Source organism: Sinocyclocheilus grahami, unplaced genomic scaffold (assembly GCF_001515645.1).
Source record: "Sinocyclocheilus grahami isolate Dianchi unplaced genomic scaffold, SAMN03320097.WGS_v1.1 scaffold117.1, whole genome shotgun sequence".
Taxonomy (NCBI): Eukaryota; Metazoa; Chordata; class Actinopteri; order Cypriniformes; family Cyprinidae; genus Sinocyclocheilus; species Sinocyclocheilus grahami.
Window position 1 is genome coordinate 2,132,272 of NW_015505296.1, and position 21,930 is coordinate 2,154,201.

Sequence of the window (21,930 nt, forward strand, 5' to 3'; positions counted from 1 at the left end):
CTTGTTAGACACAGTTAGAAACCAAACACTGGAGTATCTCCAAAACAAAGCAGCATGGTCTGAACATAAACCAGTAGATTTTAATACACTGAATATTTATTTATATTTCCTATTAATATTTAGTCAAATTCAAAAGGACTTGTATTTTAGCTGGAAGCAATAGTTTGTTAAAACATTTTATGATGGATGGTTTCTTAAAAACATGCAGCTTTCCACTTCACAATATGTTAATTGATGGACTGGAATTGTGGAATATTGTGATGTTTTTATCAGCTGTAATCAAAATTTCTTTAAATCTGTTCTGATGAAGAAACAAAGTCTTCTACGTCTTGGATGGCTTGAGGGTCAGTAAATTTTTCATTTTTGGGTGAACTACTCCTTTAAACTGTTTTATGTAACCCCTTGATGTCCACTGAAAAATCTGGTTCCTGAAGAAAAACCAGATGATAACTAGTTAGGCTATGTAGAACAACCAAAGCCTTTTGTTGAATGGAATTCTGTTCTATATGTAAAAGACATAGTTGTATATTCCACTACTATGAGAACAGATAATCTATTCTGTCATTTACTCTAATTCTACACCATGCAATAAGACAAAGTATGCCTACATATCTCACACCACACATATTCAACTTGCTTTGTGTTTAAGGATGCATTGGATATGATCATACTGGATAGCTTAAAGCGGATATGTAAAAAATATTATGAATATTTGTGTCCTATGTATTTTAATTTAGGGACAAAATGCTTTTAAAATCAGCAGAAATGCTGAAAGAAGCCGTTTCTTTGGGGAAAAAGAAACTACGGAAACACTGCTAACAGGAACGCTTTTATCCTGTTTTCCTTTTTAGTCATAGTATGCACATTTCAGTGATGAGTTGTCGATGTCAAGTTGCGGAAAGACCTTCATTATGGCTAGTGAGAAAGGATGTGTGTGTGCTTCTAAACTGTAAACAGAAGCTATTCATTTCACCATGTTGACAATGAGAGTTTCACTCTGACACTGTTCACTAAAGCATCTCTCAAATGCTCAATTTCACAGTCTGAGCTTGAATCTGCTGAAACAGGACTGTTGTAAATTCACATAATGTCAGTAATGTATTTAGAACATCTGGAAGCAATTTGGATAAATTAAAAACAATATTCTGTACTTTTCTATTCAATATTCTGTGCTGTGTAATGCATAGAAGTGAGGGGACAAAACATTTAAATGACTGACCATTGTTGTTTATATAAAAGCAGATGGAACACTATGATGTGAAGTAAATAACAATAAAAAACATGTAAACTGTTGACTACCTCACTGAGCCTGCAGCACTCTTCCATGTATTCATCCAGACTGTCGCTGGTTGTACTTTTCCTCAAAGGCTGTTGCTGAAATTCAGGTCCTGTTTTGCCATCGTAAGCTTCTATAGAATAGTGGTTCCTTGAGATTGTGTCCTCAGCCATTGCAGTGTCTGTTATTTCCTCCTGTGCTGCCATGATTTCAATGGCATCCTTACAGTTCTCCATGGTGTTCCTCAGAGTTCTGTCACCTGACCTCTCTGAATCTGCTGTGATGTCTATTAAATCATCATCAACATTCTCTTCATCTGTTCTGTCTCCCAGGATGGTAAGAGTGTCTTGTTTAGCACACTTACAAGATGTTTGTTCAGTTTCCAAGAAGACTGAACTGTCTTCAAGAGGATTGTCAGCAGGTACAAGAGAGTTCAGGTTGCCAGAGTCACATGAAGACTCCCTACTGTGGACCACAAAGCTTTGCTCTGAACCAGTTGGGGTGGATGGAGAAGTTGCTCCACTAGTCATCTCTACCCCAGAGTCCTCAGATTCAAATTTGTACAATCTTGGAAGCTCAGAATCAGCAAAAATAGAAGATAGGTAGTCTTTTTTTGATTCAGAGAAAGTTGTCTCAGGAGCAGCGCTGTGGACGGAGATCACTTCATCAGCCTGTAGAGGTTCTGTGTTATCCTGCTCAGACATTGAAACGGAGATGGTTGAAATGGAATCCTCAACATTAAGGAGTTTCTCAGGGAAGTTGTTGAGGAGCTTCATTTTTGTCAGTACAACTTCATTGTCTAAAACAATATCCCTTTTACCTGCAAAACATACAAAGAAAGTGGTCTGAATAATTTTATACTTTAACAATATTAAAATCATTCATAAAATCATTTAATAATGTTAGTTTGAACTGTGCATTTTCTGTGCAACTATACCACCAGATGGAGTTGCACAAATAATCTTTATTTTCGAAATATTTTCCCAAACACTCCATCTGTCTGCCACTGTAGTGGTCCACAAAGAGTTATATAGTCCTGTCTTACTCTGAACTTTGATCTGTGCATTATCTTCATGCTATTATGAGGCTCAGCTCTTTCATAGTACTGGAAATCTGATACATTACAGGTGTCATTCACATCATATCTTTATCTCACTTTCTCCATAGTAAGAGTCTGTGCTTGTTCTTTCAAATGCAAACTAAATTGATTGAGTACTTCTGGACTCAATCAGGTCAAATAAAAACAATATTTTACACAGTTCTCTTTTTGCTTATGATTAACAGTGGTAAACAATGGTAAACATGATTGTCAGGAAGAGAAAGACGCTTGCAGTTGGTTGGAAATGGTTAATTAGATGATTCACAGGATATTCATTCTAAATGCTTTGAGGTATCCAAAGCACATCAACTTGTCACTGGGGTTCCTCAGGGATCAGTTCTCGGACCCCTCCTCTTCTCCATATACACGACATCACTGGGTCCCGTCATACAGGCACATGGCTTCTCCTACCATTGCTATGCTGATGACACACAGCTCTTTTCATCTTTCATTTCAACCAGATGATCCAGCGGTAGCTGCACGGATCTCAGGCTGCCTGGCGGACATCTCGGCATGGATGAAAGAATATCACCTACAGCTCAACCTGGCTGAGCTTCTTGTCTTCCATGCCACTCCAACTCTACAGTATGATTTCTCCATCCAGCTAGGTTCTTCTACAATTACCCCATCAACTTCGGTCAGAAATCTTGGTGTAACCTTTGACGACCAGCTGACCTTCAAAGACCACATTGTAGCGTCTGTACCAATCAAACACACAATATATATTTTGTTTTTATATTTAACAAATACTCTGTAACAAGCACAATCAAACCTCTACAAATGATTCAGAATGCAGGTCTTCGACTACGACTGGTCTTCAACGAGCCCAAAAGAGCCCATGTTACACCTCTCTTTATCTCCTTGCACTGGCTACCGGTTGCGGCTCGAATCAAGTTCAAGACATTGATGCTTGCATATAAAACAGTCACAGGCTCAGCACCAGCACCTGCTTACTTCCACTCACTATACGAATCTACATCCCCTCCAGAAGTCTGAGATCCGCTAGTGAGCGACGCCTCGTGGTACCATCACAGAGAGGCTCAAAATCACTTTCCAGAACATTCTCGTTCACCATTCCTGGCTGGTGGAATGATCTTCCCACCCCTATCCGGAATGCTGAATCCCTGACAATTTTCAAGCGACAGCTGAAAACTCATCTCTTTCGAAGTGACTTGACTTCATCAACAACAAAAAATAAATTATATCTGTTTATTTATTCCTTCTCTTTCTAGCTTGTACTTATTTGAACAATGTCTAGAAACTTAGTATTACAAGCAAAGCACTTCCTGTATCTGTTTGCTTCTTTAAGAAGAATCGCTTTATGTATCCCCCAATTGTAAGTCGCTTTGGATAAAAGCGTCTGCAAAATGACTAAATGTAAAATGTAAATGTAAATATGTTTTGAGGAAATGTTTCACTAATTTACATACTGTGAGGAAATGGAGAGATTTCTAAAGAGCTTTTAGTCTTCACAGACTCATTACAATGATACAATAAAAGATTAGAAATCATACTAAGATTTAATTTCATGAAGCGTTGAAAAAGATAACAATAATAATGACTTTAGCCATTCCCAGCTCTCTCGTAGGTTGAAAGATTGCTTTTTTGTGTGCCACTTTTATCAATAATAAGCATACCCATGTGTTTTGTTAGTAAATATTTTTTTCCAGATTGGATAGTGACTGTGAAAACACTGATATCATTTCAATTATTTGAGATTTGCTGCTGCTCCAGGTTTGTTTTCCCATTCAAAACAGCGCCTGTTTTTGCAGTCCTTTCTCATGGACCATGTGTGTACACAACACCTGGACTCCAGTACAAACCTTTTCAAGAACTATTTCAAATAGACTTCATTGTTCAATTTGATCTAATTTAAATGAGAAAAACAACTTTCCCTCATAAAGCAACAAGTAGTAAAATGTTAATCTTAATCTAATTACTTTGTGCTATATCTGAACATATCTGAAGAAACATATCTAATAGCATATCTGCAACATATCTGTAGTGGGCATGATGCCATATAAATATAAACCATAAGAGACTGACAACTATGGACAACATATGCTCTCTGATACTGATCAGTGTTGGCCAGTTCCTCAGTATTTCAATGTTACTTGCTTATCAATTCTACATATATAATGTCAATGCAACACTGATAATTAAGATCTTTTAACAGTATAAATGCATCATCTTAGATATTTACCAATAATTACATACAAGCGGTCCCAACATGAAATCCAAGCATACAGTAATTGGAGTCAATTACCCAAATCATAATTTTGCTAATTTACTTCTACAGGTCAATTAGACCGACCCATTGGGCCAGTCTTTCATACAGCAGTGCTCTCCAGCTGGGACTACAGAACTGCTGATGGTGGGACATTTTTGATACCACTCAGTAGGGGCAAGTAGTCCGCATCAAAATCCCCCTGGGTTTTCAATTAACATTGCTCAGACGTGGCCGCTTGTAAAGAGAGATCAAAAAGCCCTTGCTAGCCCTTGGCAGCCAGGAATGTAAGTAATGCAAAGGTCCTTTATGCTGCAGAGTATAATGCATTCAAAATAAAAACAGGTCAATTACAGTGTTGGCGGGAATCAAACCCCCCATATTTCTGGTCTTTATCAATCTGGAGTCTGCAAATATCTACTGGGGATTATTTCAGGAGTAAAAGACAGGTACAACACTACAAGAATATCTACACATCTACAAACACAATAATTTTGTGTGCAACTTTCAATCTTGTCAGTCTTCTGTGGAAGCCCATTTCTGACTCATAAGGGGGGGGGGGGAATCATGCCTTGTAAATCACATAAATTATGACATAAAAAGTCAAAATTATTTCATGCTTACATTAATTAATATGATATTAATATGAATTATGAGATTTGACAAACTGACAAAAGGAAAGAAATTACGAGATAAAAAGGCATTAAACAAGCAATTTTTAGGTGTCATAATTGGCATAATTAAGGAGTTTTATCTCATATAAATTTGCCAATGTTGACTATATCATAATTAATGACTCATAATTAGTATGTCATAATTTTTTACTTTTCATGTCATAATTTTGTATTATCTCATATATATTTTTCTTTTTATCTCATAATTGTGACAGTATGTCATAATTTTGTCTTTTTATTTCAGAATTTTGCCTTTTTATCTCATAATTGTGAAAGTATGTATTAACTGGTTTTATCTCATAATTATGACTTGGTATGTCATAATGTTGCTTTTTATCTCATAATTATGACAGTATGTCATCAAGGTGTCATAATTGGCATAATTAAGGAGTTTTATCTCATATAAATTTGCCAATGTTGACTATATCATAATTAATGACTCATAATTAGTATGTCATAATTTTTACTTTTCATGTCATAATTTTGTATTATCTCATATATATATTTAAATTTTTATCTCATAATTGTGACAGTATGTCATAATTTTGTCTTTTTATTTCAGAATTTTGCCTTTTTATCTCATAATTGTGAAAGTATGTAGTAACTGGTTTTATCTCATAATTATGACTTGGTATGTCATAATGTTGCTTTTTATCTCATAATTATGACAGTATGTCATCGTGTTGTCCTTTTATTTCAGATTTGTTTGTGTTTTTATCTTATAATTATGACTATTTCGTATTTGACTTTTTATCTCATAGTTATGACTTACTATCATGTCTCATAATTATTGCTTAGTATCTCGTAGTTTTGACTTTTTAATGTCATCATTTATCATTTTTATCTCATAAATTTGACATAGTATGTAATATTTTTTTATAATTTTGACTAAAAGCATAATTTCTTTTTCTTATATGGTGGAAATGGTTTTGGCTTTGTGTTTTGTTTTTTTGTTTTTCCACTTTTACAGCAGCACTGCTTTAACGTCCCACCTGCAGTGGTGTTTTTCTTCCAGGCCAGCAGAGAATGTTTTTGGCAAGTGCCTCACATTTTTTGAGCTGATAAAATACTCCGTTATAATTATGACTATTTCGTATTTGACTTTTTATCTCATAGTTATGACTTACTATCATGTCTCATAATTATTGCTTAGTATCTCGTAGTTTTGACTTTTTAATGTCATCATTTATCATTTTTATCTCATAAATTTGACATAGTATGTAATATTTTTTTATAATTTTGACTAAAAGCATAATTTCTTTTTCTTATATGGTGGAAATGGTTTTGGCTTTGTGTTTTGTTTTTTTGTTTTTCCACTTTTACAGCAGCACTGCTTTAACGTCCCACCTGCAGTGGTGTTTTTCTTCCAGGCCAGCAGAGAATGTTTTTGGCAAGTGCCTCACATTTTTTGAGCTGATAAAATACTCCGTTCACATTCAAGAATCCTGGCATCATCTGCTCCAGTGTATTTTACAGCCATACGTACATTTGGTAGGTAAAAACACTGATATGTCCCAGATGGATATTATGGTGCAGTGATGTTTTCAAGGCAAGTCTAATAAATATTTAATTTGAAGAATTTCTAGGAGACTTAACTACTAAAAACTTATTTTGTCAATTAACTGTCCTGAAAGGGAGAGGAAAGTCTTCTTCAATAACCAAATGTTGCTGTTATTAGTGTGAGATGAGGAATGTGAGAATCACAATGATAGAAACATCCGCAGGGATGAAATGTGAAGAATTCACAAGCTTAGACAAGAACATGTTTACTCCATCTTGTCTAAATCACTCATGTTTACCACATTTCAACACTGCTGTGTTTGTGAGTTCTGCTTTACTGACACAAAATTAGAGTCATACTTTAAGTTCAACTGACATGATCAGGATCATCAATATGCTGATATAGAGCCATGATGCACTAGCTCTGAATAGTGAATAGTGATGGGAAGTCTGATTTATTTCTGCAAACCGATTCATATAGATGATTTGTTTTTAGTTCATTAGTTCTTTTTACATAATCATGTTATTCTGACATCCCGGCATTATGTGTGTAAACTCAAACTCAAACCCAGCTACAGTATATGCAGGCACCTTTTTTATTAATCTATAAAAATCATGGGTGTTTATTGTCATAAATGTTACATTTACTGTAATGTCTTTCCAGCTTGTTGAATGCCTGATACATGGTCTTGTCTTGGATAAGTTATCATTTTGTCTACTTTGAAGAGTACACTAGTATGTAGATGTAATATGTAAAACCCTCAAAACTGTGTTCTGGTTGTGGTAGGTGAGCTCTGATTAGGTTACTGCCCATTTGTGAACAAAAATTAGTTCTTTAGGCTTTCAGTTGAATGGAAGAGCAGCAGATTTTCAAATGAATTTAAGATACAATTTAGTTAGGGGATGCAGTGGGATCAGTATAGGTGCTTAGGGATGCTTTTGTCTGCAGATACGTCTATTGTGATTGTGGGTGGAGAGGTCAGAGGCAGGCCAGGGCAGGTCTTCTATTTTTACAGCCAGGAGAATGTCAGAACCCTGTTAGCACTTGGGTAGCCCCGAATGACCCAGAGAGCATTTGAACCAATAATCTCTTTGCTAGAGTCTATATGGACTGTTTTAACATAGCATTAAAGTTCTGGCCTTACAAGAATAATACAAGCATCTATGTGGATGTGTATTAAATCGAATAATACTGTACATTACAAGATTTTTTTTTTTTTGCTAGCATTAGTAGTACTATTTTTCCTTTTTTCCCTCATTTCTCAGATTCTACTTTTCTTCAGTAGTTCTACTCACTTCAAAATTACTAACAAATTATCCTGAAATTTGATGTTAAGGATAATTTGTTGAGGATAATTTCTTTGGTAGTTGTATGTTGTATATGAGGTGTAATAGTACTTTTTTTCAAAGCAATTAACGCCCCCCCCCCCCCAGCATCTGAACAGCAATATAAAAAATATTTTAGTATAACTGGTCTACTATTTTAGCACTTCAAATTAAACTAAACAGAAATGAGAGTTATGAAAGTTTTCAGTTAATGTTTATTTTATTTCAAGTAATTACCTTTTTTTGTTGTTTGTTAAGTTTATTTGTTTGATTGTTTGTTTATAGTTATCTATAATAACCCTGAACACATAGCAACACCCTAGTGACCACCCAAAAAATCCCTAGCATAATGGGGGAATTTTTTTTTTATGGGCAAACCCATATTCAAACTAAACACTTCCCAATGAAATAGTAAATGAAAGTCAAATCCTTTGACTTTTTTATTTTTCCTCCTGAATTGCTCTTTGCTGAAGGAGGTGACAGAGGCCAGATGTCAGGTTTGACGAAGTACAAAATACAGCCATACACCTTTTTTCTCCCTTCTTCCTAATCGAATCCAGCAGACCTTTAGTGCCTTACACCTCTCTGTCTCTCTCATCACAATGCCAAAACATTTTCCCTGCACTCTTTATGTGCTCCGGCAAGGCAATGGTTTTGACCCTAAGGAGCCTTTCCAGAAGCACATTATCAATGTGAACTGAACGGGCCAGTCCTTCATTATCTAACACCATTAGGATAAGGCAAGAATGTGCGGGAGCAGTAACATCAGTCAAGCCTTCAGGCAAACTCACCCCACTCTTCTCCCTTCATTATACTTTTGAAAAAATACCCATGAAATTGTTGATTTCTGAGGAAATTGTTGATAAGTAAGATTTCATTTTCTACTTACAGTTTTCCACTTGTGATAAGTTCTGCAAAATTGGTATCTCTCTTCTTGTCCCTTCAGGTCAGTTTCACATTCGTATTACCTGACTAAGTCATGTGTGTCAGTGATTTCAAACACTGGCTGATCTTACGCATGAAGAATTTGACTACAGCTGTGCCTGGTTGCAGTTATGAGTCACATATAATATAACTCGAGTAGAGGAGAAGAGCCCCGCTCATGAAGCCGTCACCACTAAAACATTCACATCTGATATCACTCAGGTTGAAACATCTGTGTGACACTCTCCTCCCATTGTCTTCCATCACTCTAACACACATACTAATCATCTAAACTGTCATTTATAATGAATCACACCCGCTTATTGAACTAATTCAGTCTGTATAAAAGATAAACAATCGCATTATAAATCCTGTCCATTGCTATCTGCTTTATAAGATTTCTGTTACAACCAAACACAGTAACACTTTAGATTAGGGAACACTATTTACTATTAACTAGCTGCTTATTAGCATGCATATTACTTTATATTATACTATATACTATTATAGCATGCATATGGCTATATATTATGCAATTATGCTTTCAATTCATTTCTAGACTAAAAAGTTGTTATTTGACTTTTTGTATTGATAGAACTGGTATTTTTGGTTTTGCTACATGTTTATCGACTGCTAACATGGATGTGGATGTGTAGGAGGACGTCTGAAACAAGAACCTAAGACTGAACAATCCCTTCTGTTGACAATTGCAATTGCATAAGATAAAGTCTAAGATACTGCTGTGATTTACACTAAAACAAAACAAATGGCTCATAAATTCTCTCATTAAGCTGATGTTTGATTTGAATTTCTTTCTCGAATTAAACGCAAATCTGCCCCTCTTCCACATGTTTTTCTAGTTAACACCAAAGCGGCACTAACAACTGTAGTTAAAAACAAAATTTTGTGTATATTATGTAATAAAGTTTGTGGCTGAAGCTTGTGGGTTTTCTATATGAGCACAGCTTTGTGAGCTAACTTTACTGAAATGACATCAGCTCAGCTACAATACCTGTGGAGCTCATCTGATGATAGTTAAATGACTGTTTTTGAAGATAACCCCAGCCATGTTCAACCAAGCAGATGATGCCTCAGAGTTCAAATTACAGGTTTCTAAATATCCTCCTCAAACACCTCAGCCAGACAAATTACTACCTGTGCTGCACATCCAGGTGTTGCATAGAGCTGACTGTGTGAAGCAATATGACTCCATAGTATCCAAAGCAGAAGCATGAATCACGCCACTTACCTTTTCTCCACGGGGCAAGGATGGTGAAAGACTTTTGCCAGCTGAACACCATGCTTGGTTTCCTCTTCTTAAGACTCATCGTGGATGCCCCAAACTTCAGTAGTTTTCAGTGTCAAGAGGAAGAAACCCCTCCTTGTTGGCTTATTCAAGCACAACTCATACCTTACTGCTGATTGATCTTCCTTCTTCTGAATCGAGTGCTCAAATAGTTCAAATGCTCCAGGAGGGTGTGCTGCTTGGGGTATATCCAGTTTTAAACATATTGTCAGAATAGTTTGAGACAGGAGTGTATGTGAGAGACAGAGGCTGGTTGTGAAGGAGTGTGTGCTGTCCTCACACTGAAGAGAACGAGCAGACTGCCTACAGCAGGACCATCAGCGGCTGGAGGAGGGGTGACGGATCGCCAGATGGAGGGAGGGGAAAGACTTCGGAGAAAACCTTTGTGCGTGTGTGTGTGTGTTGAGAGGGAGAGAGACAGGGAGAGATAGTGGGAGAAGTTGGAAAATGTGTTTTGCAATCATATGCCAGTGAATAAGAAGTTCTTCTCAGAAGACATTCCTTGAGGAATCCGCCTCATTAAAGCCAACATACTGTTATTGAACAAACTATATCCACCAAACTCAGCACAATCCTTCAGGCTGTTCTTTAATGTATTATAAATTACACATAGCTTTCCCATAGTGGACAATCACAATTCTCAAAGAATAAATGAAAGAATCTCAATCCCCATACTCCTACTACAACAGTCTGGCTTTATTTTAATTTGCCATATTTTTTCTTTCATTTTAAGTTACATCCAACACACCCTTATGAAAAGATGTGTTAATGATTGTATTAAATGTGCACTTGTAGTGGTTAAATTTTTTTTCTTAATAATATATTAATGAAATAAATGTCCACCAAAGCGTACTTAGAGACACTTTCTTGTAGCTGTTTCTTAACACACTTAAGTAACATTTTAAGTGCACTTTACAGTCATTTCAGTTTAAAAGTTTTACACAAAGTATATCATGTTTAATAATCCGTTGTCATGTTTAAAGTACACTTATTTTGATGTGTTGACTAGCATACTAAGGCACGTGTAAAAAATACTTGATTTTAACTTGTGTGTGTTTTTATATTACATTTAAATTTACTATATTTTAAAAGTACTAAATTGCAACATTACAAATGTGTAACTAAAAATGTATCTAAATAGATGACATACAAGTTTCAAAAGAAATTACATTAAAGTATATTTTAGTTTACCATAAATGCTTATCAGTACATTCGGAAGTACTCATTAACCATATTTAAATAATAATAGAAATAATTATGAAATTGAAAATAAAAATGCATTTATGTCCTATTTAAGTGGGCCAAAAAAAGTGCCTAACTAATTCCATTGAATTTAAATTATACTATAATACATTTTCATTTGATTGCAGTTTACAAACAATTGTCAGGAAATATTATATTCAGTTAAACTTAAGCATTACCCTTTTTTTAAAATAATGCTAAAGCGCACTTCTTTTAAACGAGATTTTGCAAATTTTTTTTAAAGCCAACATTTAAAGTTTGTCTTGAGACAATACCAAAAGAAAATAAAAAAGAAATATGAAACTGATAATATCTTCTCACTAATAAACAAACATATTTAGGCACATTAAAGACACTGAGATGAAAGAAAATTGATTATCTTTCATTTACAAACAGCTCTCGGCATAAATATCAATCAACCAGTTTTATTGAAATACACATAAAGAAAAAAGCTCATGGTGTATCATTTAATAATAAAGTGGACAAATATTCCAGTTCATAGAAGAAGAAAAAAATGGAATTCAGATGCACCCACACACAACAGCTATCATGGTCACAATGAAAGGCTTTCTCAGCCGCTCCTCAATTCAGACGTGATGCAGTATTTTGTCATATTAACCTCTCTTTTTGAATGTTTATTGCAGCTTAATTATATCTCTGATGATATACGGTTTGTTTGTTTTTTTTGACACTGCTGACATCTGATGCCATTCTGGTTCTCTGTTGTTTTGGTAAGAACAGATGAGGACATTAGTGGGGAGACAGACACTATCGAGTGGTTAGAGATCACCCTGGGCTAGAAGATGAAGCTAAGAATGGGTAATTACCTCAGACAGGCCTGGACAATGCTGAGGTCTCCAAATGCAGTCTCATTGTGAACCAAATGAACAGCATGAAAGCCTCAGGTTCCCTGGATTTGTAATGCCTGTTGAATATGATTACATAGTTGCCACTCGATTACATGAAACCTTTGTACTGCATTCAACCATCACACAAAATTGGACTTTTAACTGTAAATATGTTGCTTTTAGTTCCCGACCTCACACAAAGTTCCCGAAACAACTGTAACAACATAACCAAAATGACTACAACAGTGAAGAAACATTGCATTTTCAAGAGCAAATAAAACAGGGTTTCTCAATTAATGGGGTCCTAAAATAGCTTTTATAATACACTTTTATAATACATTTTAAATATATAATATTTTGACATGATTTAACCCATATAAAGTAGTTTTGGTGGTATAAATGAATGTTTTTGGTTGATACTGTAATAATATTATTTTTGACTTTGACTTTATTTTTGAATACTAGTTCGTTTATATGTTGCTTTTTTGTGTGTATGTAGACAAGAATACCATTACAAATCATTTTCAAATTTTAGAAATACTTTTTAGGATATTCTCAAATAATACTACATTGCTTTGTAGTGTTATATTTTTATTATTTAAATTGTAATATCAAAATGTTAAAATAAATATGTTAAGAATAAAATATAAATTACAACTAATGAAATAAAACTATTACTACTACTACTACTAATAACAATATAGAATTCTACACACAGCTTCATGATGGGAACACATCACTGAAAAGTCACAAGTGAGATGTTCCCTGCAGACTGTGCATAAACACATCTGGTTGTTTTTTGGAACCACACATAGATAGGATGTGCAATAAAGAGGAAAAGTTGGCCAAATGTAGGTTTACTTGGGAACCTCTGATGTGATTTTTACAGTGTCTTGTTGGTCTTGGATTGTGCAGGCATCTATCTCTCCAGATTTGAAGGTCTGCTTTTTGTATTGTTATATAACTCTGTCTTTGAAAAGCATTGTAGTGGAAATTTTCATGCTGCTTCTGAGCTTCATGGGTGTTTCGCATATAATTTTGCAAAGCTCGCAAGGGGGTTCAGGAGCACTCCTGTTATGAGAAACAGTTTTAAGGGAGTTCGTAAATGAGAACTGGAAAAAACAGTGATCTTATTCCGTCATCTATCAGCCCATCTATTTGAAGATTAAATATGTAAGTAATTAAGTAAGATTTCCCTAATGGAAACTAAAGTGTGAACAGGCGTAGTCCCTTTCAAAACCAGAAATAATGTAAGGGCACAGTGAGGTAATGCTAACTTATTATTTCATAATTAACAATATTGCATTTCACTCCAAATTCTGTATACAAGTGGTCAGCTGTCTGAATTTCTCTTGTGTTTTGATATAATATGAACTTTAATGGAAGGTGAAGAATATAGACTCGCATAATTATTTATCTTTATATATTTCTGGTAACCTTTCACACCTTTGTTTGCCGTAGAGGTGGATATACAAAAGTGCATTTGGAAGTATGAGAAGTTAATCATTTTCAGATTTGCACCAGTGACGTATTGAATCTTTTATTTTTTTTTGCTTCACTTTTGATGTCACTAACAACGATTCACTGATTCGTAAACTGGATTCCGTAAATAAAAATCACAAGGCAATACATGATACAGATGTGATTCTATTGTTTCAGAAGAGAATTATGCTTATTACTGGAATAATCGCAGGTGGAAATAGAATCGAAAGGAAAAATGGGTCAGTGAATTGGAGGGGGAGCGAGCTACAAATTACAGGGGATTTTCAGTGTCACCTTTAATTCTTGTTTCAACGTGCACAGCCAACCCCTTAGACCCCTTAAAATCAAACTGTTCAAAACTTAAAGGGACAGTTCACCCCAAAATGCAAATTCTGTAATCATTTTCTCACCCTCATGTTGTTCCAAACCTCTATGAATTTCTTTCTTCTGCTTAACATGGAAGAAGATATTTTGAAGAATGTGGGTACCCAAACAGTTGTTGGTCCCCATTGACTTATGAAAAATACAGTGGAAGTCAGTGGGGACCAGAAACTGTTTGGGTACCCACATTCTTCAAAATATCTTCTTTATACTGTATAAAAAGAAAGAAACCCATACAGGATTGAAGGAGAGTAAATGATGACAGAATTGGTATTTTTGAGTTAACTAAATTCCTTTAATATTGTAAAATAGATGCTGACCAGTGAATACAGGGTTCCAGCCATGATAAAAATACACAATATATATAGTAACAGCTATGATGCAAACCATTTTCATCATCTCTGCATATTTATTTATTTGTGTTACATAATTTTCTATAAAGACACTTAATGGATTTACTTAATAATTGTAATAGGTTGTAAGTGACTTTTGATATATTCACAATTCAGCATATACCTTTTCGCTGAAATGCAGGACTGCATCTGGGTAAATGACAAAATTCATGATAAGAACGTTTCTTTTTCCATCAAGAAAAATTCACTTTATGAAGTGCCGTTTTTAAAATACTTTGTCTTAATTTTAGTGTTTTTTTGCAATTCATTGAAATAGTTCTATGGTTATTACATTTTTATGATGGTTTTAATAAAATTTTCAGTACAAAAATCCTAAGGTTTCTCAGTTAATACGAAGTCATAAAATAGCTCTAAATAATAAGACAAATAGTTAAAAATAATTTTAGAGATTTAATGAACTACTTTTTACAGGATTTTCTCAAATAATACAACTTTGTTTTGAAGTGTTATATTTCATTAAACTGTAAATTTGTCCTCATTTATCTCACAATGCTAGTTGACTGACTCTAGGCAGGATTGTAGTTCATTTCATCTCATATCTCTCTCTGATTCATGCACATCTCACATCGCCTTATGGGAACAACAGAGCAGTTTATTACTGTATAAGACCGTCATGAGATTCTCAGGGAGCAAAACAAGCAGAGATGTTAATAAATGACTTGAGAGCTGTATATCTTGGCATATTTATTAAATATTTCAGTCCAAGCAGATTTGGAGTAAGCAGAACCATATGGGTCTCCAGTTGTACAAAGATCTTTTGAATTAATACTTTTGCTGATAGTAAGGGCATATCTGGTTCAGATGTCCAAATTTGTATTCTGTTTGACACACTGCCATTTTTCTATTCTTAAATCAGATGGTTTTCATGGTTCAGTTTCAGGTGTTCTCTGCAGTACTGATAAGAACCAGAGATACGTTTCACGACAACATTCGTACTGCCTGCATTCACCAAGCCCCAGAGCACCTTGTGTTTGATATTTTGTCACATGATAATCATAATTTCCTTGATGAGATCAGACAGAGCAGTGTATTTTCGGTGAAGCCGGATGGACCCCCCGTCACACCATTTTCCCAAACATTTTCCTTAATCTCATTTCCTCAAATTGAGGACAGTGCAACAAAGGCATCAGATGAAAGTAGATTTTTCCTACATCGAGTGAGGATGTGTTTTTCTTCTTTGGAGATTTGTTTACCAGATTTTGGGTTTTCCTTTTTATTATTTTGTGGGTAGGCATCCATTTATATGTGTTTATCAACTGCTCAGATCAGTCCAATTTGTGTGTAAGTGCTTGACATTAAAGAGGATGTTGCCTAAACCAAGAATAACCAAATTAGTGGTAATTTACTTCCAGAAATCCTGACACTGTGAGTGATTGGGAGTATAGTTGTTTTGATGTTTTTCTCCTAAGAAAAACATGTGAGCGATCAGTATTTCTGCCATCCTAAATCAGACGTGATTACATTTGGCTTTTCCTCGGTTTCAGAGGTGTTGACTTTAGTCCAGGCCAGTGTTTACATGAGTATTACAGGAATTGGGTCAGACTTGGATGGGGTGGGGGCTTCACAAACTCAGTCAGATATCTGTGACCTTAGTTTTTCAATTATTCTTCATGTTATCTTAAGTAACACTGAGCACTTTTAATAAATGTGACTGCATGCCTTTCTGATGGTGTTTGACTGGGTGAAAACATATTAGGTTTTCCAAACCTTTGACATGTCATGAAATTACATTCCAGGGTGCATCACTGGAAAACCAGAAAAACAGATTCTCCCCAAACTGAGAAGTCTCTCTCTTAGAAGCTGAGAAAATATATTTGATAAAGTTTAATTTTTTGATAAAAGATATTTTTTTAAAAATCAGACTTTGGATTCATTTATTTAAATGGATAGCACATTCTGCAATGCATCCTGCTACCTCAATTCAAATTAAGTTTAAATTAAGGAATTTAAATTGAATTTAAAAGCATTCTCAATTCAGTTCAGAACAGCACACTGTTTGTTTGGTCAACTTTTAGAGGAGAACAAGGGGGAAAGCAACAAAACTCCAATTTTGATTTCATGGGGGTCTTTATCTGATGGAAAAATGTTCGTACTGTTAACATCTGTTTGGTCAGGATTTATTAAGGGTTTATCAGGTAACAAGCTGAGCCTTGTTGGCAACAGCACAGCATATGAATAAGGTAGGAGCAGCTGTTTTTCCAGTATCCCATTCATAAAACAAAGACAGGAGAAATAAAAATATCTCTTCAGTCTGAAAATCTCCCTGCTGTCTATGCAAATTTAAAATGATGACATCACTGGCTCCACCAGTGTGAGGTTTATTCTCAGGTTTTCCTCAAGCATCAACACGTGTCTTATACATCGCCATTTGATCTCTTAAACAGTGAATAAACCCATATTTGTCTTGAAAATCTCCCTGCTGTCTATGCAAATTTAAAATGATGACATCACTGGCTCCACCAGTGTGAGGTTTATTCTCAGGTTTTCCTCAAGCGTGTCTTATACATCGCCATTTGATCTCTTAAACAGTGAATAAACCCATATTTGTCTTGAACAAGAGGACAATAAATTCGGCCTTTAAGCAGGATGAATGATGAGAACAGGAAACCTTGAAGTGTTTGCTACAAAGACCAAAGTTCCCTCATGCAAACTCCTTTATTGTTGCCACAAGATGAAGAACAATGTGGGCAGAAGACAATGAAGGCGCTACGCTCTAGAAAAATGAAGACGGGGAACAAAGTGAGCTTACAGTGGGCCAACACCTCCACATCTTCAAGCAGCAAGAAAGATTTGGAGAAATGCAGCATTCCATCACTAGCTCACAAATGGATCATCTGCAGTGAATGGATGCCGTCAGAATGAGAGTCCAAACAGCTGATAAAAACATCACAATAATCCACAAGCAATTCATTTTTAACTTTAAACAGCCACTTCTGGCCAAAATACAAGAGCTGTTTTTGCTTGTAACAGTACTTGATCTGTGCACATTTCCCTCCTGATTCAGACGAGGTGACTTTTTCACTGGAGAAAACATTATTAGAGGACTCGTACTTTAGCCAGAAACGATTTAGAGGTGAAAAAGGTCTTAATGGTGGATCTGTTTCTTACAAACACTCAACTTTTCACTTCACAGAATGTTAATTGATGGAATGGATTACTTGTGTATTATTGTCATGTTTTTATCAGCTGTTTGGACTCTCATTCTGACGGCACCCATTCACTGCAGAGGATCCACTGGTGAGGAAGTGACATGATGCTAAATTTCTCCAAATCTGTTCAGATGAAGAAACAAACTCATCTAAATCTCGAACAGTTGAGTCAATTTTCAGCAAATTTTCATTATGAGTGAACTATTCCTTTCAGGAATACATATTTACAAATGTAAATAAGGTTGGAAGCTATAGATCAGTGAGAGCATAATAAAATAAAGAGGCAGTTTTAAAAGTCTAAAATAACAGACAGAGAGCTGCAATGGAGGAAATGGGTTAATAGGTCATTTCCATACGTTTACAGGCAGCCAGCTGTCCACGATAACCTTCCTGATAGCCCGGATGTATCTCTTCTACTCCAACTTAACACGCCCTGCACATGTATGACCACCATTTTTCAACCTATACATGTTATTCTGAAAGAATTCATAGTCGAAAGTCTCCTCTTACACTCCATTGTTTGGTTATCGCCCCTCCTTCATATTTCAGTTGATCATTTGCTAGGTGAACATAGACATATTCTAACACTATGCTGACCTTACTGTCAAGATCTTTATGTTACACCAAAATATATAAATCATGTGGTGTTTGGTCAGTACAAATAGCAATGAATATTGGATTTTCAGTTATCGAAATATCAAGTTATTGAATATTAAGTTTTTATTTAACATCTTGTTTTTGTTTGGTTAGGTCAGTATCATCACAAAAAAAAAAACTAAATCTTCAAAAATGGTTCACTGACCAAAAACCTTCTTGATTTGTATTTTTAATGAAGATGATTTTTCAGTTCAAGTCATCTTTGGTGAGTGACAAATCCCCATTGTTGAATGTACAGTAGGCCTACAGTAAAATTCATTTTAGCTAGTTTGCAAATTCAGAATATGAAACTTTTTATATAATGGCTGCATAAATGGTTCAAATGGTCATACAGATTTTTTTCAGTAAAACTTTACAGTAAGGTTTTGTTTGTTAACATTAGTTAACATGAACAAATAATGACCAATACAGCATTTATTAATCTCAGTAAGAAATTTTTAAAATCGAAAGTTGTATCTGTTAACATTAGTTAATCCACTGTAAACTAGCATGAACAAACAATGAACAAATCAAATCAAATCAGGCTGCTCATTGTTAGTTCATGTTAGCTAATGCATTAACTAACATTAACAAATTAGACCTTATTGTAAAGTCTTCTTTCTTCATTTAGGCTAATATAGACTGTGACCTGTAGGGAAATGTAAATTGATTAAAATCCACATTTATTTTATGCATTTTACTTTTTATGATGACCTGAATGAATGAAAACCTTCCCATACACATTCTTTTCCATTACTGGATGTGCGGCTATTAGATTTCAAGCATAATATGGGCAGATCTGGCCTCAGGCTCCTGTGGCATCTGCAGCGGTGCATTCTTCAAGATGGAAGAAAGGAAGGAAGGCCGAAGAATCACTGAGCACACACTCTCCCAAAGGAAAGATAAGACTGCTCTGGGACAGTGCGCAGGAGGGAGTCCTGTCCTTTGACGAAAAGCTGTTTTGTAAATGGATCTGCTCTTTTCAAGCGTGAAGAATTTCAGAGCCCCCTTTGTTTCACTACTGCTGGCTAATGCTCAGTGTCCACTGAGTGTGCACTCAAAATCAAATTAAAAGCCATAAAGCATGAGCTGACATGTTTTTCAGCAAAGTTCAATTATAGTCATTGATTATGAATTACTAAAACAGTTAAATGAACATTTAGCAGAATGGTGTTTATGTTTGTTATCCAGATCCAGGTTGTTACTTTAGTAGGCTATACAATGTAAAACACAGTCTTCAAATTACTTTTCTGAATAAAACTGTTGTGAGATGTAGAATAGTATTGGGCAATAAAAGAATTAAGCCTGCAATTAATACAGACGAGTAGTGTAGACAAATTAATTATAGACTAGTAGTGTAAAACCATTCAAGAATAGAAAGTATATTAAGTTTGTAAAGATTTTTCTTGTAAATACATCCACAGTACACATAATATGGGTTAAATAGCCAATAGTAGGTCCAGGCTCACCTAATTTGAACTCGACAATATGAACCAAATAAAAGCAGAAAGGTAACTCTCTGCTGGCACCTTGTGGTTAATTCCACATGGGGGCTAAATCTAAGTATGTTGCCAGTAGTTTACAGAGTTTTAAGGCACTCTTCGTATTTAATTGTTATATGGATTGAAATGAAATTCTAAAATAATTTTTTTAATGCCTCAAAACAAGGAGAAATGGTAACATTTGACAATAAGGTTCCATTAGTTATGTTACTTAATGTATTAACGAACAAACAACGAACAATACATTTATTACAGTATAGTTATTCATCTTTGTTATTGTTAGTTGATAGTTCATGTTAATTCAAAGTGCATTAACTAATGTTAACAAGCACAACTTTTGATTTTAACAATGCATTAGTAAATGTTGAAATTAACATTTTAATAAATGCTGTAGAAGTATTGTTCATGCTTAGTTCATGTTAATTCAAGTAGCGTTTGAGAGAGGCGGGGCATAGAGGACCTATAATAATGTACAGTATTTTAAAAATAATGTGTTTTTTTAACATTAAAGCATGCCAACATATTCTGTTACACCAAATACACAAAATAATGATCTTTAAAAAAGCATCATATGACCCCTTTAATGTTAACTAATGAACCTTATTGTAAAGTGTTACCGGAGAAACTTTAACAAATCTACATTTGTGTACATAAAACTTGACTACAATCAACATATTATTGCACAGAAATGCAATCTCTTTGTATTTGTAAAGACACCAAATTTAAAAATGTTAGGCCGGCATTACATTTTTTGTCTTCACCCACTCATACAAACTGTGTATGACGTAACAATAGTACAACTGTAAAAAAAAAAAAAGAAAAAAGGAGATCTTTTCAGACATTACAATTCAAATTCAATCTCATTCTAAGAAATTCATTGCATGGATAAATGTCAATATTTGTTTTGAAGTGTACTTCTTTCATTTCAGGTAAATGACAGGTATCTTTGATAGTGTCAGCTTTTGAAAACCTCTCAGATAAAACCTTTCTTTTAACAGGAAGAAGAAAACAGCCTATTGTAATTAGTGATCTCAAAACATTGTTATTACATTCATCATCCAGGAAATTATGACTGTCAATAAACAAATCAACCAATGTATTTATTACAGGTATTGCAGAAGAGTAATTTACGTTTAATTCAATTTCTCAAAGCTACATAGATTTGACAGCTAAAGAAAATTGTCCATATGAACAATCCAAATTAAATTTCATCTTAAAATGATCATAACTCAACATATTAAGCTCTTCACTCATAAAACGCATTACATGTCACAAAGCTCTTGATTCTGATTCTGACTGGATAAACTAATTCTGTGACCACACGTCACATTAACGCACTACGGTAATACGACTATACAATTATAAATTGTATAATCGTAAATATACAATTTAAGGGAGGGATAATCGTTTATTATAATACATAAGACTGTGATTGGTGCATAACAGTGATTTTAACTTGAGAAATGTGTTTTATGCACGTCATGAAGCGGAGTACCACCCTCTAATTATTGATACTTTGTCATGTTCTTTCATAGTAGCCTATTTACATATGTTTTACGTTGTAGTAAAATTGATGAGAGCACTGTCAGACCTGACAGAACGTGACCCAGGTAGTGCATCGAGCTCTACTTTACTATTTGCATCTTCCAAACAGGTTTGAGCTTTCCACCTCCAACAGAGATGTTCAGCTGCCTCAGCAGGAACTTCTGAAGTGAAAGTGAAGTGACATGTGGCCAAGTATGGTTCGTTTAACCCATCCAAAGTGCGCACACACACACAGCAGTGAACACACACACACACCCAGAGCAGTGGGCAGCCATATTGCTGCGGCGCCCGGGGAGCAGTTGGGGGTCCGGTGCCTTGCTCAAGGGCACCTCAGTCGTGGTATTGAAGGTGGAAGAGAGCGCTGTACATTCACTCCCCTCACCTACAATCCCTGCCGGTA

At 35.1% G+C, this 21,930-nt stretch overlaps 1 protein-coding gene across 1 annotated transcript in view; it reads right to left on the reverse strand.

The window, feature by feature from the left end:
• LOC107589555 (uncharacterized) overlaps nt 1–10,622 on the reverse strand; it is a 31,343-nt gene extending 20,721 nt beyond the window's left edge. The window contains exons 1-2 of the mRNA XM_016278043.1: nt 10,276–10,622; nt 1,300–2,096 (exon numbers count right to left, since the gene is read on the reverse strand). Coding sequence (XP_016133529.1) covers nt 1,300–2,096; nt 10,276–10,354 — 876 coding nt within the window. The 5' untranslated portion in view covers nt 10,355–10,622. The remainder of the gene's footprint in view (nt 1–1,299; nt 2,097–10,275) is intronic.
• Between the last annotated feature and the right edge of the window lie 11,308 nt (nt 10,623–21,930).